An 18,201-nucleotide genomic window follows, 5' to 3' on the forward strand; every position below is an offset into this window, starting at 1 on the left:
CCATTTTTTGCACTAAATATTTAAGTACTTTTCCTAAGTTTGCTACCTCTGGTACACAATAAACACCTTTTGCATGGAATATGCTATTGCAGCCTGCCGTCTGTTTTTAAAGTCCACACCTTCATAAGGGAACTCAACGCTCACCAAAATCCAACAGTGTGACAACATGGTGCTTCCTTCAGGTTTGTACTAGTGATCATCCTTTCCCATTTCATTACCCATGCTAGCACATTATTCAAATTTTCAAACTTCATCGAAGAATACAACCTGAAATTCTTACTCTTCACAGAATCATCCATGAAACAAGAAACCTCAAAGACTGAATGGATAGTAATATCAAAAAACCCCAAAACTTCCCCTCCCCTCACTTGCACCAACAGAAGCACTGAAACCCCCCCCCCCCCCACCATGAAAGCAACAGCAAGAAATCCCAAAGTGACCTTGGCCTGGAGTCCATCAAAAACTACAGTTCATAATTCAGCACTTCAGTATCTCAGAGAAGTGCTCTCTCACCAATGAGGGAACAAGCAATCACTCCAGGTACGAGAGCGGGAGACCAGCTGCTGGCTTGTTCTAATGTTATAATCTTTTGCATCACTCCTTCTCGAGCCATTTCTCTAAGCTCCCTGACTTGAGGACCAACTGGCCTCTCACTTACCATCAAAACAGAGGGATCACTTGAGTACAGGGGCCTTCTTCCAACAGTAGTGCACAATGCCTGCTGACCCAAAGTTTGTACCCACAATGCTTCAATCGGCAAAATCAGTGAGGAATCAGGGCGTCCACAGGACTGCTCACCAAAGGCCCATGTCTTCCAAGCCACTCTGGGAGATATTGGAATGCCAAGCTGCACAGTGAGTCTGAGACCCTACCGCTTGCGGAGAACCATAGTTTGAGCTGTAGCTATGGATTATAGACTCTGACAGCACCCCAGCCAGTTTGAAAAGAAAGACATGAGAAAAGAATAATCTGTTTTGCAGATGAACTGGAAGCAGTCACCTACGTCTGCAAAAATCTCTGGCGCCACCTTTCCTAGTTCCACCCTTAAAAAGAAAGTTATAATATCAGTACAAGTTCAAAGTAAGTTTTCTATCAAAGTACATGTGTCACCACATACACCCCGAGATTCTTTACCTTGCACACAATTCACAGTATATACAAAGAAACAATAGAATTAATGAAAGCATACACATAAGGCAGACAAACAATCAATGTGCAAAAGGTGACAAGCTACAGATATAAAAAGAAAGAAAAATATAATATAAGCAATAAATATCGAGAACATGAGATGAGTCTTTGGAAGTAAGTCTATAGGTGTGGGAACTGTTCAGTGTTGGAGTGAGTGAAGTGGTCCCTCTAGTTCAAGACCGTGTTGGTTGAGGGGTGGTGAAGGTGTTTGGCAAGTTCGTCTTCATTGGTCAGGGTACTGAGTACAAGAATTGGGATGTCATTTTACAACTGTACAAGACATTGGTGACACCACATTCAAAGTATGTATGCAGGTCTGGTTTGCTCAGTTATAGAAAGGATAGCATTTAGCTGGAAAGGGTATAGGGGAAAAAAGTCAAGCATGATACTTGGACTGGAGGTCTTGAGTTAGAGACTGGGCATGCTGGGGCTTTTTTTTTAACCTGGTATTTTTATAGATGCACTGTAGAAAGCATTCTTCTAGGGTGCATCACAACCTGGTATGGAAGTTGTCCTGTCCAAGCCCGGAAGAAGCTGCAGAAGATCGTGAACATAGCCCAGCACATCACACAAACCAATCTTCCATCCTTGGACTCACTTTACACTGCATGCTGTGGGAGCAGTGCTGCCAGGATAATCAAAGACAAGACCCACCCAGCCAACACACTTTTTGTCCCGCTTCCCTCCGGGAGAAGGTTCGGGAGCATGAAGATTCATACGGCCAGATTTGGGAACAGCTTCTTCCCAACTGTGATAAGACTGCTGAACAGATCCTGACCCGGATCTGGACCGTACCTTCCAAATATCCGGACCTGACTTGCACTACCTTACTTTCCCTTTTCTATTTTCTAATTATGATTTATAATTTAAATTTTTATTATATTTACTTTGATTTGTACTTAAGGGAGCACGAAGACAGAAACAAATATCACTGTGATGATTGTACGCTCTAGTATCAGTTGTTTGGTGAAAGTAAAGTAAACTGAAGGGCAACTTTAATTAAACATGGACAACATCGTGAGAGTGTGATAAGATGAATAGTCTTTTTTTTTCTCTCAGGGTAGAGGAGCCTGAAGCTAGAGGGCATAGATTTAAGGTGAGAGGGGAAATATTTAAAGGGCTCGTGAGGGCAATGTTTTCACACCAAATGTGGAGCAAGCTGGTTGAGAAAACTGTAGAGGCAGGTGGAACTACAATGTATAAAAGGTTTGTAGGTTTATTGGCCATTGTAAATTGTCCTTACTTTACGCTAGGGTTAAATAAGTGTGTTACTGGGTGGTGCAGCTTGTTGGTCTGAAAGGATCTATTCTGTACTGAATCTTTAAATAAATACAATAAAATACATTTGGACTAATACATGGATAGGTCAGAGGAAAATAGGGTAAACTTGGTTAAAAAGGGCGAGCTCAGGTAGGCAACTTAATGGTATTGTAGGGCCTATTTCTGTGCTGTATGGCTGACTCTATATGATGAAAGAATTGGCCCATAATGACTTTGCCAGCTCTTACAAAGAATTAACTACATAGTCCCATTCTTTCCCTCCCCCCCCCCCCCAGAAAATATTACCTTAAGCAATAACAAAGGAGCAGGGGATACAGTGGATTCGGCAACATTTCAGTTGAGATCATTCATCTGGATGAAAGAGTAGAGAAGGACCTGGCAAGTGACTGGTGGATCCAGTTAAGGGGTAATAGGCAGATGGAGAAGGGAAGAGGTGACATGTGGAGGCAACAAAGAATGGTAGTTGATGGTATCTGATAGATCAGGAATCATATAAGGGAGATTGAGTAGATGGGATCTGTAGGGGGCAGCAACCCAATGGGAGGTGTGTGTGTGCGCGCACACGCAATGGTTTATATGGAGGAGGTGAAATACATGGTGGGGTCTGGGGTTAGTGTGGGAGGAACTGGGTGGATTTGCAGGAGAGAGCAAAAGGGCGACAACGGAAAATTCTTACCAATTTATCTCCCTATTGTCTTCACCCCATTATGTACATGTTCATATGTGATTTTCTCTAAATCGGTGTAATCTGATCCATTGGAAAGTTACTGTGATATTCTGGAAGATCCAAATCTCAATAATTGCAGATTGGACATCAACTGAAGAATTATGAAAGCTTTTGTGTAATTAATTCCCTGAATTTATACGGCATAACTGAAAATGTGCGGTGGGATGAATTGATTCACATGGAAGATTGTTGGGAAGGGCATTTGGATATTGAGATTTCATGTTCTAGAGTCACTGTGGTTCATGATGTAGATTTGAAATAAAGCCCTTGGAGCAGACAGCTGACTACTAGATTTGGCAAAGACATTTGTATGTTCTATGCAGTCAACTGGAAGAGACATTCTTTTATATATCATTAAACACAGTATATTTGCAATGAAAAAACTACTGATGCTTTATTTCTGGGGAAGCATAACTTGTCCAGATATTTAAGTATAGTAAATCATGGTTCAAAATCTTTGTACGGTATTACTCTGGCTATTGACATTTTAGTAGATTTAATTGATCTGTCATTGAATTAAACTGTGCATCAGTCTTAAACTGCTGAATGTTAAAAATGGAAAACAGTTCTTAAGACTGTAAGATATAGGAGCAGAATTAGGTCATTGGGTCTGCTCTGCCGTTTCATCATGACTGATCCATTTCATCTCTTGCCTTCTCCCCATTGCCCTTCATGCCCTATCAACCTACATAGTGATCAGGTGGGATTTATCAGGGGCCACAGCTCATCTGATAACATGAGGCGTCTTGTGAATATTATGTGGTCAGTGGCCAATAATCAGTCACGTGTAGCAGCTATACTCTATACTGAAAAAGCATTTGATCAGGTGGAATGGGGCTATCTAAGATTCTTCAATTTTTGGATTTGGACCCATCTTTTTAAAATGGATTAGACTGTTATATAATACAGTAACCCTGAAGTAGCGGTTCAAACTAGTGGTTACATTTTACCTTGCTTCTCTCTTAAAAGGGGTACCCGGCAGCATTCCCCAATTTTGCCAATGTTCTTCTGTCTAGCTTTGGATTCCCTGGCAGCAGCAGTCAGAAAGATTGAGAACTTTATAGGGATATCTGTGGGAGGACTGTTTCATAAACTGATGCTTTATGCGGATGATGTTTTTATTATTTGTGTTGGATCCTAGTCGGTCGGTGCCATGTCGTTTTAACATTATAAAGTCTTGCTCTAGATTCTCAGGTTATAAGGTTAATTGGACAAACTCAGAAGCACTACCGTTGGCTGCATACTGCCCTGCATCTGCTTTTTACCCAAGCCAATTTCACTGGCCAAAGAAAGGTATACAATATTTAGGTATTAATTTTCCCCCTCAACTGAAGGATTTAGTAAAGGTAAATTTTGATCCATAATTGCAGAGAATTTTGTGTGATGTAGTCATATAGTCATCATTGTATTTGTCAATGTCGGGAAAAGTAAATGCCTTGAAGATGAATAGCATTCCAAGGGTTAATTATCTGTTCCAATGGTTACCAGTTCAAATTCCATTGATATATTTTAAGCGATTTGATAAAATAATTAAGGCTTTTATTTGAAATGGTAAACACCCATGCTTAAACTTTAACAAATTACATTTGTCAGTTGAAAGGGGGGTGGGGCTTAGGTTTGCCAAAGTTAATATACTATTACTATGCCTTTACTCTTAAGCATTTAGCACACTGGTCTCTCTCCAGAGTATTGAGTGTTCTGCTCTTCCTCCCATCCCTCCATTACTATGTTTGTCAATCAAGTTACCTCCTGAGGCAAGGTCTCACCCAATTATATTGCATATGCATTTGTTCTGGAATAAGATAGCCAGATTATTTAAATTTAATCCATATTTGAATGAAGCCTCAAGTATCTGGATGAATCCAAGGTTGTGTACTGTATTGATAAGTCCCCTTTCTTCTGGAGGGAATGGCAAAGGAAAGGTATAATTAAATTGGGAGACCTTTATAATGGTGATAGTTTAAAATCTTTTAGTCAATTAACCCAACAGTATGATATCTCTAGGTCACAATTTTGGAGACATTTTCAACTGTCGTTTGCTACATACAACTTTTGGTTTTACACAGTAACCCCCACAAGTTACTACAATACTGTCAACTGTACAGGCTGCCAATGGTAAAGGTCACAAAGCAATTTATTATTCAGCTTTAACACAAATCTTCGGGGACAGATTTCTGTTGGGTCTTAAAAGAGCAGGGGAAAAAGACCTGAGTGTGACTTTTGAAACAAGGGAGTGGGACAAAATTTGCAAAAATGTCAAGAGACCTGAGGGTGTGCCTTATTCAGTTTAAGATTCTACACCGTTTTTATTGGACTCCAGCAAGGTTACATAGATTAGGGTTGAAAAGTACCCCTGAATGCTGGCGCTGTGAGACAGATAAAGGGGACTTAGTACATGTGCTCTGGTCCTGTCCCAGAATTCAAGAATTTTGGATTATGATACATAAGTATATTGGTGAAGTTTTGAGTATACAACTCCCTTTCTGCCCCGAACTTTTTGTCTTGGGAGACACACTTGGGTTACTTGGGGATAAACTGTCTCAAAATTGGATCCAGACAAGTATAATGGTAGGAAGACAAATTATACTTAGAGGTTGGAGGAACTTGGGGGGGGTGGGAGACCATCATTTCAGGAGTGGGCCACAGAAATAGCCAAAGTGGTAGCTTTTGAATGCATGTCTTACAAACAGTTTGATAGATTGGGCATCTATACACAAAAATGGGGCAAATATTTAGGCTTCCTGGGGGGAAATAGTGCTGAATGTAGCGGTGAAGCATATTTCTGAATGGCAGTTTTTAAGTTATTAGAGGTCTAAATAGACACACATGATTATTATATTGATATTTATTTCTGCCATGTTTTTTATTTTATGGATAATTTTATGTTTTGTAAGCTATGATTTACATAATTCCAACATTGACTTGAGGGTTCGGGGAAAATTTGTAAAAGAATTCAATAAAATTTAAATCATAAAAAAGAATCTATCAACCTCTGCCTTAAATACACTTAAGACTTGGCCACCACAGCCATCTATGGCAATAGATTTACCACTCTCTTGCTAAAAAATTCCTCCTTGTCTTTATTGTCCCTCTTTTCTGAGGCTGTGCCCCCGATCATAGACTCCTCTACCATGGGAAACATACTCTGCACATCCACTCTATTGAGAACTTTCAACATTTGATAATTTTTAATGAAATCCCCCACAACCTTTCTTGGGCAAGGAGCCCAAAACTTTTCACGTACTCCAAGTGAAGCCTCACCAGTGCCTTATAAAACCTCAACATTAACCAGAATATAAAAGCTAGAATATAATGTGAGACAGTGCTGGTTTTCTGATGTTTCATGTCCCAAATACCTATTTAATAACACAGGAAGCTGCTATTGGATCATTGCTGAGTCTTGAAGAAATCCATTGGTCTAATTTCTTCATAGTTTCCCCAAAGCCCTGCATTTCTGCTACCACAGGTCCATCGATTTGCTTACAATTTTTTTTTGCCATTAATAGTAGGGACAATTTACAGTAAACTAACTATCAACATAAATTTATAATCTTGAATACTTGGGAGTTGTGTGTTGATGGAGGGGAGCATAAAAGCCCCATGGAAGATACCTGAGAGATGGAGTTCTGACACCACTAACTGCTGTAACACCATGCTACTGTCATAGTCCAAAGAGCTGAACACAGTCAAGTCCATTTCAAGTTTAGCCATCTCAGATTGTGGTAATAGGGTACCTTGGTAGCGTAGCTATAATAGCATTGTGCTAACTGCTTGGGGCATCAGAGTTTGGAGTTCAATCTGACATCCTCTGTAAGGAGTTTGTCCGTCCTTCCCGAGGAGTGTGTGGGGTTTCTTTGGAAGTTCCAATTTCCTTCCACAGTCCAAAGATTTGCTCATTGTAAATTGTCTCATGATTAGGCTAGGGTTAAATCAGTGGGATGTTGGTGGTGTTGCTCAAAGGGCCTATTCTGTGCTGCATCTGTAAATAAAATACTTGTTACCTCCTGTAGTGTGATAAAGGGGAAACTGCTATAATCAAACTTGCCCTTGTTTGGAATCTGTTTTCGATAGCTGTTATCAGAGCAGTATTAATGGTATAATGAAGCTATGAAATTTATTTTCGTAACTTTTTAAGGATAGTTTTATATATCCATGCTGTGCAATAGCCCAGACCCTGTCATCACTGTATTTGACATCAAATAAAATGACAGGTCTAAATTGTATTGGAAATGTATGCATGTTAATCTGTGCTTGTTCTTCAAGTACAGAGTTTAAACAGTTAGCAAACTTAATAATCAAGAGCTTCAGTTACTGTTTTTTTTAAAGAAATGCTTGATTAGACTATATCAGTAGGACCCAAAGAATTTTTCAGTCTTCTGAAGTACCATTTTTGAAGTGTTGCCCCAGTTGTAAGGTTAGAAATGTAACAAAGTCAAACAGCAGTATGGTAAAGATCAGTTAACTTTTGTGTTGATTGAAGTCTTAGGGCCACGTTTAACTCCTCTTTGGAAATGTTGCCTTGGGATCCTTTGCATTCAACTGAGAGAACCAACATTCCGTTGTTTATAGTCTCATCTGTATAGGTATGCTTCTGTATCACTGATGTGTCAGCTTAGATTTTTGGATTGAACTTTCCGTGCAAGGTCTTGAACAAGAGACCTTTTTTGGTATAGAATTGAATATGCTGCTTAATAAAGTTGTTACCTTGGGGATTCTCTGGGAATGTATGTACTCTTGAAGAACAGGTTGCAGAAATTATTGTAACCTGGTATATCTGTTCTGACATGTGAGTTCATGATCCCAGAAATAATATTATTTTTAGTACGGTATTTGAAATCGTATTCTGAAAGTTATCTCTTTTTTTCTCTTTCAGTTAAGAAAGCAAAGCTTGATGGACCACAAGGTAAGTTTTTATTTAATTGTTTTGATGACTATTTGTGATTTAAAAACAGTGCTCTTTTCAGTTTCTAATGTTAAATTTTATTTTAAGAATCAAATATTGTTTCTGTTAAGTGCTGTAGTACCATTAATCAGATCACTGCCTCAGGCATAAAGCATTGCATTTGCTCTGAAAAGAGAAATGCTCTTTTCCGCACTGTACCCTCTCTTCTGGGTGGAAACATGCCTTCAAATGTTTTCAAAATTGATTCTGATATAAGCAATTACCACCTAGATGTATATGGCAGACCACCGCTCCTAAATCAATTTTCATGTTGTGCTTTCTGTCAGGGGATCAGTGATCATTGAATCATAAAATTTTATGGCATGAAGGAGACTGATTTAACTCTTTATTCTTAGCCTTGTCTGTTGAAGGAAGATATATTAACTCTCCTCTATCAGATTCCTTCTTCTCCTATCCTTTCCACCTTTTCCACCCATCACCTCTCAGCTTATTACTTAAACCACCACCCCCCTTCCCACTCATCTGGCTTCACCTATCACTTTCTAGCCTAAATCTTGCAACTTCACCCTTCCTTTCCAGTCCTAATGAAGTATCTCAATATGAAACGCTGACTTTATTCCCTGTGATAGATGCTGTCTGACCTCCTGTGTTCCATGTGAGTGTGTGTGTGTCTGTGTCTGTCTGTCTCCACCATCTGTAGAATCTCTTGTGTTGGTATTTCTTGCCTGTTTCATTATCTGTTATTTAAATTTCGGATTGCCCTGCACCACTTGAAACCTCTTCCATCCATCCCACACCAACTAAGAGCTGTTTCACTTCAGACCTCGTAAAACTGTTCTGCAGAATTGGTTAACGTTATTTGAAACTGAATTAGGTTTATCATCACTGACTGCCATGCATCATGAAATTTGTTGTTTTGCAGCAGTAGTGCAATGCAATACATTTTTAAAAAAGAAGTAAATTGCAAGTTACGATAGTAAGGTAGTGTCATGGGCTGTTGAGAAATCTGGCAGAGGGGAAGAAGCTGTTACTAAAACATTGTGTGTCCTCTTCCCTGATGATATTAATGAGAAAAAGGCATGCCCTTGGTGATGGGGGTCTTTAATGGTGAATGATCCCTTGCAGAGGCACTGCCTTTTGAAGATGTCATCAATAGTGGGGAGGTAAGTGTTTTGCAGGGATTTGTACAGGTGTAGTTGTCCCTTTCGAAGTTTGCTTAAGAGGATGAGCTCATCAGGGAGTGAAGCATCACAGCCATTTATGATACTAGGTTCCTTGTTATAGGAAGTAATAGCTTACAAGCACTGTTGCAGCTCTTGTGCGTCCATTTGCTTCTCTAACTTCACTTGGCTGAGTTCACAATTTTTTCGTAGCTTTTTCCAATCTTGTGCAATGGCCCCTCCATACCAGATGGTGGATGCAACCAGTTAAAATGCTCTCCATGGCACATCTGTAGAAATTTGCAAGAGAAATTTGTAGAAATCCCCTAGGTAACATTTGTTATATTGTGTCCTTCTTAGCAAGTCACTGGAACAGATTCACAGCTTCAAGCAAACCTTTTTTTTTTGGTACCTAACTGAATGGAAAGCGTGGTTCAAACATTCTGTCAGGCAGTTACATTTTGTTACAGTCTCTGGAGGAAGTATCAAGTTGGCAATCTTAATGCAGCACCTCACTTGGCAACGAATGTATATGACAAAAGGTAGGGTAGATTGGTGGGAGGTTCAGCAGCAGTGGACTGAGTGTGAAAAAAAATATTCTGCAGTTGGAGGAAGAAGATCTTGAAGGACCAGATGGGATTTAAAGTTTGGTAAAATATCAAAATTTTCTATAATCGACTGTATTCAAAGTATTCACCCAGGAAGGTTTATGGATTAAATTTCACATAATATTCTTTAATATTTGGCAGAAGTAAGGTGAAGGAAATGGAAGACTCAGTTTGGATCAAATATACTATAGAGACTATACATGTAAAATCTATTAACATAAGTAACCCAATAATAAGGATGTTGGTTAGTGTAAATCGAAATTGAAAGCAAAATGGATATATCATATCATTGCCATCCATTTTTAAAAAAACTAATGTTCTGAAAATACGGTGATGGTTATGATGGTGATTGAGGTAAAATTGCTGAATTATTACTGTCCAATTCAGCAACTTGGTTTAGTTTGCCTCTTTTTAGATATAGCTGTATTAGAAATTCATGACAATGAAGATCAAGGTCCTGGACCCATTTTGTGCTCCTAAAGTCTGATCTTCTATATATATTTCTATCTATTTTTCTTTCAGTTTGAATATCGGGATTATTATCGATAACTTGTGTGATGTGAGATTTGTTCTGTGGCAGAGGTACAGTGCAAAGACATGATTTACTTAAATTACAAAATGGGGCAATAAAGAGACAATAAGATGGATTTCATGGACTGATGGGGGAGGCTGATAGGGTGTCCTAAATTACTGAATGTGTTCAAGCCCTGTAATCCTTCCTGATGGTAATAACAAAAAGATGGCATGTCCTGGATGGTGAGGGTTCTCAGGATGAGAAATTTCTCAAGAACATTAATTAAGATTTGTGAATACTAATTCAGGTCTGTGTGCAGAATGTCATTTCATGTAATGAAATGGTAATGTTCGATTCTTGCAAAGATTAATAGTTTGTGTATGTGAGATTGAACACAGGAGTTGCCAGTCGGTATTCAACTCAACATCGGACTTCCTGAGGAACTTCAGCTCTGGACTCCCCCACCCCCCACCCCCAAATGAGTGGGTATGGCTGCAAGGCAGTGGAGTTTTCCTTCTAGATGAGCTGCCAACCACAGGTGCCGAGCACCATCTGCCCAAAGCGACTGGTTTTAGGGTGCCAGTAACCTGCCTTTGCCCTTTCTCCTGTCAGTAGAAATGGTTTTTCGGGCTTAGCGTGAAGACCAGGAGCTGGACTTTGTTGTCAGTGGCTATTTGAGACGAGGAACCTCCGGGTATGCTGGCTTGCTTCAGGTTTGCAATTAATAGTGGGTTTTTGTGCCATTCATAAATCAGTTGTAAGCTCTATGTAACACAACATAAAAGGTGAATCCTTACAATACAGTAATGGGCCTTTTGGTCCATCCTGTCTGTGCTGACAGTGATGCCAATTAAAACTAATCTCATCTGCCTGCACCTGGTTTGTATTCCTCCATTGTCTGCTTGTTTATGTCCCTGACTCAGTGCCCTTTAAATGATGCAATTGTATTTGTTTCCACTACCACAAATGAACCCTTGCCTTGCTTTTTATACTTCTCCTAACTGATCTTAAACCTATGCTCTGTGGTGTTTGTCATTTCTACCCAGGGAAAAGATTTATCTACCCAACTATGACTCTCACAATTTATCTACTTGTATTGAATTGCCTCTTGGCCTCCCCTTCAGATAAAATGATCCAATTTTATTCATCCTCATAACTAATATTTTTTTTAATCTAGGTAGCACCCAGGTGAACTTCTCTTGTACCCTCCCCAAAGCCGCCACCAGCTTTCTATAATGTGGTGAACAGAACTGCACACAATCTTCCATGTGTGGCCTAACCAGTGTTAAGTAAATGATCAACCTGAAAATGCTGGAAAAAATGTCTATGGAAAGAGAAACACTAGTCAAAGACCTTTTATTGGAACAGAGGAAATGAAAATGAATTTATGTTTAATTTCCTGAAGGAAGAGAAGACAAAGAATAAAGAAAACATCTTCTTTATGTTGTTTATAGCTTCAAGTTAATAGGTTAATAATAGTCAGCGGGAGACGCTCATGGAGTGAGTACTGTTTTAGATTCGCTCCATAACCTTTACTTTTTTTAACCTTTGATCACCCTTATCCAACTTATTTTTACCTACACCAAAAAATTCTTGCTATTTTTTTGGACTTATCGTTAAGAGTTTATTGTGAATTTTTGAAGATATGTACTCAGAAATGGCTCTTAGATCTAAAGGACGAGAACCTGGGCGGAACCCAAACGGTAATGGAAAGAAGCAAGCTCATCCGCAATGCACTGAATTAACGTGAATTGTTTTTGGAGGTTTTGGATAAAAAATTTGATGAACTACAACAAATTTTTAAACAAGATATAAAGGCTTTTCAAGATTATATGGATAAGGTGGATTCAGTAATTAATCAGCAGCAAGTTCTTATCGCATCTCTGCAAGAAGACGCTCGGAAACGAGATTTGATAATTGAAAAATTGCAACAGGATTTACTTTCGACCACTAAACTGGTGGAAACTCTTAAAGCCAAGAGTGTCGACTTTGAGAATCGGTCCAGAAGACAGAACCTACGTATACTTGGTCTCCCGGATGGCATAGAACAAGGCGACCCTTCGAAATTCTTTGCTCAACTTTTAAAGGATGTGTTCCCGTCTGTATTTCCAGATAGTCCCCCGTTACTTGATCGTGCTCATAGAATCAAGTGTCAATCACCGAGTGCTTCAGCTAAACCCTCGGTTGTAATTGTCCAGTTTCATTACGTACATGATAAAGAGCAACTTATTCGTGTGGCCTGGCGTGTAGGAATGGTTAAATTTCAGGATCACAATTTCTGCTTAGTTAGAAGATTTTAGTCCTGAAGTAATGAAGGAAAGGCTTCTTTTTAAACCTCTGATGTCTAAATGTTATGAGAAAAATCTAAAACCTGCGCTCTTATACCCTGCGAAGCTCAGAATCTCGCCGCCAAATGCTCCATGCCGGGTTTTCCTTTCTACATCTGAAGCGAGAAGTTTTCTAAATGAGAACTTCCCTACTGTTACGGAATCTCATTCCTAACAAATGAGGGTTTTTGATCGTGTAGGATGGTTTTTGATTCCTCAAACCAGAATTTGTTTCTGGCTATTGGTGTAGGTTTACTCTACACTTCATATTCAAGTTAAAGTATTCTTTCGTCATATTAATCAGTTTGTTTTATGCACTTTAACCATTATACTATATTGCTGACTATTATTTTTGTTCCTTAGAAGGTGTATTTTTAACCCTTTGAAGGTGATTTTTTTTTACTAAGATGGTTTTTTGGAAAAATATTTTTGTTTTTTTTAAGATGGCGTTATTTTTTTTCTCTCGTCTTCTTCCTACAATGCATCACTTATCACAGTCTAAATATTTTTTGGTTTGTTTGGGTTATAACCCAATTTATAAGTTCTTAGTGATTATATTCTTTTTGTTTTTTTTACAACCGAGTATATTAAGAAGTTTGGTTTTTAGTATAGTGATCATAATTTTTAAAGTTTGGGTGGATTTTTTTAAATATATATCCTTTATATACGGAGTGGTCTTCCGCTGATCTGGGGGTAGAATTAGTTTCATGTTTTCCTTTTCCCAGCCTATTTTTGGCTGTTTTTTTTCTCTCTCTTGAGGGGGTGGGGGGGGGTGGTCTTTTTTCTAACTCTATATTTCCTTTCCCAGTTTGTTTTAGTTTTTTCATTTGGGCTGTTTTTGAACTACAAATATGTCTACAATGTCGTCACTTCCGGGTCCACTCTTTATTTTTGTTCCTCTTCCGGATGCATCAGTTTATAATTTGGTTAACCCTTTTTATACCAAAGGGTTGATCTTAGAAATATGGCTCAGACCATTAATTTTGTGTCTTGGAATACTAATGGTTTAAACCATCCGATTAAATGAAAGAAGATTTTCAAAGTATTCCAAAGACTTAATGCTCATATCATTTTTGTACAAGAAACTCATGTGAGGAAGGAGGACAATTATTGCTTTTTTAGGTTATGGCGGGGTCAACAGTACCATTCGAATTCGAATGCCAAAGTAAAGGGAGTTTCAATTTTTATTGACTCTTCTATTGCATTTGTCCAACATGATATCTTTTCAGATCTGAATGGTAGATTTTTGTTAATTACGGGCTTACTTTGTAATAAAAAGGTTGCTATGGTTAATGTTTAAGCTTCAAATGTGGATTGTCCTGATTTTTTTGTCCTTATTTACTTCTTTACCTAATCTAAATGAATATAAGTTGATAATGGGTGGTGATTTTAATTGTTGTTTAAATCCTTTGATGGACAAATCTATATCTACTCAGACTTTACCTAATAAGTCGGCCACTTGTATCAACTCTTTCATGACTGATAATGGAGTTTTTGATATTTGGAGATTTCGGCATCCTAAGGACAAGGGGTTTTCTTTTTTCTCACATGTTTATCATTCTTATTCGAGAATTGATTATTTTTTTATTGACTCTTGTTTGATTCCTTTGGTAAATGGTTGTGATTATGATAGTATAGCTATTTCTGACCATGCTCCATTAAAACTTTCTATTAAATTTATGGATACAGTTCCTAATGCTAGACAATGGCGATTTGACTTTACCTTATTGCAAGATCCGGACTTTATTAAATTTATGAATGAACAGATCAACTTCTTCTTTTCAACCAACTCCACGGAAGATATTTCTTACGGAACACTTTGGGACACTTTTAAAGCATATATACGTGGACAGATTATCTCTTACTCTGTTGGTCTGAGAAAACACATAAAGAAGGAAGCTCTTTTATCGGTTGATAAAATCAAAGAGATTGACAAGAAATATTTGATTACTCCTAGTAAGGAGCTTTACAAGCAAAGGGTTGAACTTCAAACAGAATATAGTTTATTACTTACATCTTCGATTGAAAATCAACTGATGAAGTCCAGATCTGATTTTTATATACATAGTGATAAATCGGGTAAACTGCTAGCTAGTCAATTGAAGAATGCTTTGGTTGAACGTCAAATTACTAAGATCCGTCAGCAAAATGGGCATTTGACAGTTAACCATGATGAGATAAATAAATCATTTCAAGATTTTTATACTTCCCTGTATCATTCAGAATTTCCTCAGGATTGTGGTGCCGTGTGTGATTTTCTTGGGAAATTGAATTTCCCAAAATTATCACCAGATGATCTTTCATTATTGGAAACTCCTATGACTGAGGCAGAAATTAAAGGGGTTATTTCCTCCATAAATTCAAGGAAGGCACCTGGTCCGGATGGTTATACAGCAGAATTTTTAAAATGTTTTTCCACTACTCTCTCTCCTTGGTTATATAAGGTTTTTGAAGAAGCAATTAGATTGGGCAATTTGCCACAATCTTTTTATAGAGCTTCCATTTCTTTAATATTGAAGAAAGATAAAGACCCTACTGATTGCACATCCTATAGACCAATATCCTTATTGAATGTAGATTCTAAGATTTTTTCCAAGTTACTTGCATCCAGGTTGGAGAAGGTATTACCCCAAATTATTTCGGAAGATCAAACCGGTTTTATTAAAAATTTTTATTCTTTTTTTAATGTTAGGAGGTTATTGAATATTGTGTATACTCCTTCACATAATATTTCAGAATGTGTTATTTCATTAGATGCGGAGAAAGCATTTGACAGAGTTGAATGGCCATACTTATTTAGTATTGGAGAAGTTTAATTTTAGTCCGACATTTATTTCCTGGATTAAACTGATTTATCATACTCCAGTAGCCTCGGTGTTTACTAATAATCAAAGATCTCCCTTTTTTCGTTTATTTCGGGGTGCTAGACAAGGCTGTCCTCTTAGCCCACTATTATTTGATATTGCTTTAGAACCCTTGGCAATTGCTATCAGAGAATCACAGGATATTCTTGGTATTAATTGTGGGACAGATACTCATAAGTTATCTTTGTATGCAGATGATTTATTATTATTTATTTCTAATCCTGAGAAATCTGTTCCTGTAGTTTTATCATTGTTGGCTCAAATTAGTGACTTTTCTGGGTATAAATTAAATCTTAAGAGTAAATTGATTCCTTTAAATAGACAGGTCCCAATCTATGGAAACTTACCTTTTAAATTAGTTAATGACTCTTTTATTTACGGGATTAAAATTACAAAAAACCATAAAGACTTATTTAAGGTTAATTTTGTACCCTTAATTGATCAGATTAAATGCTTGTTTACTAAGTGGTCACCATTATCTTTATCTCTGATAGGTAGGACTAATGCTATCAAGATGGTTATTTTACCTAGGTTTTTATATATTTTTCAAGTGGTACTGTGGCGGCTCATTTCCTAGCGTATGCGAACCGACTCACAATTAGATAGCCTACGGGGGTTTGCGAGCACAGAGCTTTGGAGCCTCTTCGCCATGGGGGGCCGGTTGACAGAGGCTTAAAAGTGAGGCTGAAGTTTTCGAATAAAGTTTTTCCTTCGACTGCAGTTACCGACTCCGTGTCGTAATTTTAGCGCTGTTTGTAGCACACCGCTACAATTGGTGACCTCGACGGTCCAAACGATTTTTGGACCAGCAATGACCGACGCCGCCTCTGTTCATGCGGTTTCGTTGAAACTGCCGGGTTTCTGGACACAGCGCCCGGACCTATGGTTCCAGCAAGCCGAAGCCCAATTCCACGTTCGCCGGATCACCTCAGAAGACACCCGCTACTACTACGTGGTGGGCTCCCTCGACCAGGACACAGCTGCCCAGGTCGCGGAGTTCGTACAGTCGCCCCCGGCAGACGGCAAGTACACGGAATTCAAAGCCCTGCTCCTCAGGATTTTCGGACTCTCACGGCGCGAGCGGGCTGCCCGTTTACTGCACCTGGATGGCTTGGGCGACAGACCTCCATCGGCTTTAATGAACGAGATGTTGTCTCTGGCCGAGGGACACACCGGCCTCATGTTTGAGCAGGCATTCCTGGAGCAGCTGCCCGAGGACATACGCCTGCTGCTGTCCGACGCGGATTTCAGTGACCCCCGGAAGGTGGCAGCCCGGGCGGACTTGCTGTGGAACGCCAAAAAGGTGAGCGGGGCGTCCATCGCACGGATCACCCAGCCACGCTCCCAGCAGCAAACCAGTCCAGGCCCGGCCGCAGAGCCCACTAACCCCCGGCCCAATGACCACTGGTGCTTCTACCACCAGCGGTGGGGCGCAGAAGCCCGCCGTTGCCGCCCGCCCTGCAAGTTCCCGGGAAACGCCAGGGCCAGCCGCCGCTGATGGCTACGGCGGCTGGCCATCGGGATAGCCTCCTGTATGTGTGGGATAGCAGGTCGGGACGCCGCTTTTTGGTCGATACTGGGGCTGAGGTCAGCGTTTTACCTCCGACAAGTTACGACGCTCGCAGCAGGGCACCGGGTCCCCCCCTGAGGGCCGTGAATGGCAGCACAGTAAGGACCTATGGCACCCGTCAGGTGCAGCTACAGTTCGGCCCCAGCCAGTTCACGTGGGACTTCACACTGGCCGCCGTAGCCCAACCGCTTCTGGGTGCGGATTTTTTGCGAGCTCACAGCCTGCTGGTTGACCTGCCCAGGAAGAGACTGGTACACGCCGAGACCTTTCAGACGTTCTCCCTGGGCGCGGCCCAGTTGCCAGCCCCTCACCTCGGCTCCATCACGCTGTCCGACAACGACTTCACCAGGGTCCTGGCGGAGTTCCCATCGGTTCTGGCACCGCAGTTCACAGCAGCCGTGCCCAGGCACGGCGTACAGCACCACATCCCGACACAGGGACCACCCCTCCATGCCCGTGCTCGGCGGCTTCCCCCGGACAAGCTCCGACTGGCGAAGGAGGAGTTCCAGAGAATGGAGGAATTGGGGATCATCCGGCGGTCCGACAGCCCCTGGGCTTCCCCCCTGCACATGGTGCCCAAAGCGACGGGGGGCTGGAGACCGTGCGGCGACTACCGCAGGCTGAACGAGGCTACCACACCGGACCGCTACCCTGTGCCGCACATTCAGGACTTTGCGGCAAACCTGCACGGCGCCCGGATCTTCTCCAAGGTCGACCTTGTCCGAGGGTACCATCAAATCCCGATGCATCCTGACGACGTCCCCAAGACGGCTCTCATCACCCCGTTTGGCCTCTTCGAGTTCCTCCGCATGCCGTTCGGCCTGAAGAATGCCGCACACACGTTCCAGCGGTTAATGGACGCGGTGGGACGGGACCTGGACTTCGCGTTCATCTATTTGGATGACATCCTCATAGCCAGCGGCAGTCGTCAGGAGCATCTGTCCCACCTCCGTCAACTCTGCGCCCGACTGAGTGAGTACGGTCTTACAATCAACCCTGCCAAATGCCAGTTCGGACTTGATACCATTGACTTCCTGGGCCACAGGATTACTAAAGACG

General features: G+C 40.5%; 1 protein-coding gene across 1 annotated transcript in view; it reads left to right on the forward strand.

Moving 5' to 3' along the window:
• unc13a (unc-13 homolog A (C. elegans)) overlaps positions 1-18,201 on the forward strand; it is a 299,553-nt gene that overhangs the window by 47,266 nt on the left and 234,086 nt on the right. The window contains exon 2 of the mRNA XM_059992392.1: positions 8,070-8,099. Within this exon, the coding sequence (XP_059848375.1) occupies positions 8,070-8,099 (30 nt within the window). The remainder of the gene's footprint in view (positions 1-8,069; positions 8,100-18,201) is intronic.

This window comes from Hypanus sabinus, chromosome 16 (genome assembly GCF_030144855.1).
Source record: "Hypanus sabinus isolate sHypSab1 chromosome 16, sHypSab1.hap1, whole genome shotgun sequence".
Lineage (NCBI taxonomy): Eukaryota > Metazoa > Chordata > Chondrichthyes > Myliobatiformes > Dasyatidae > Hypanus > Hypanus sabinus.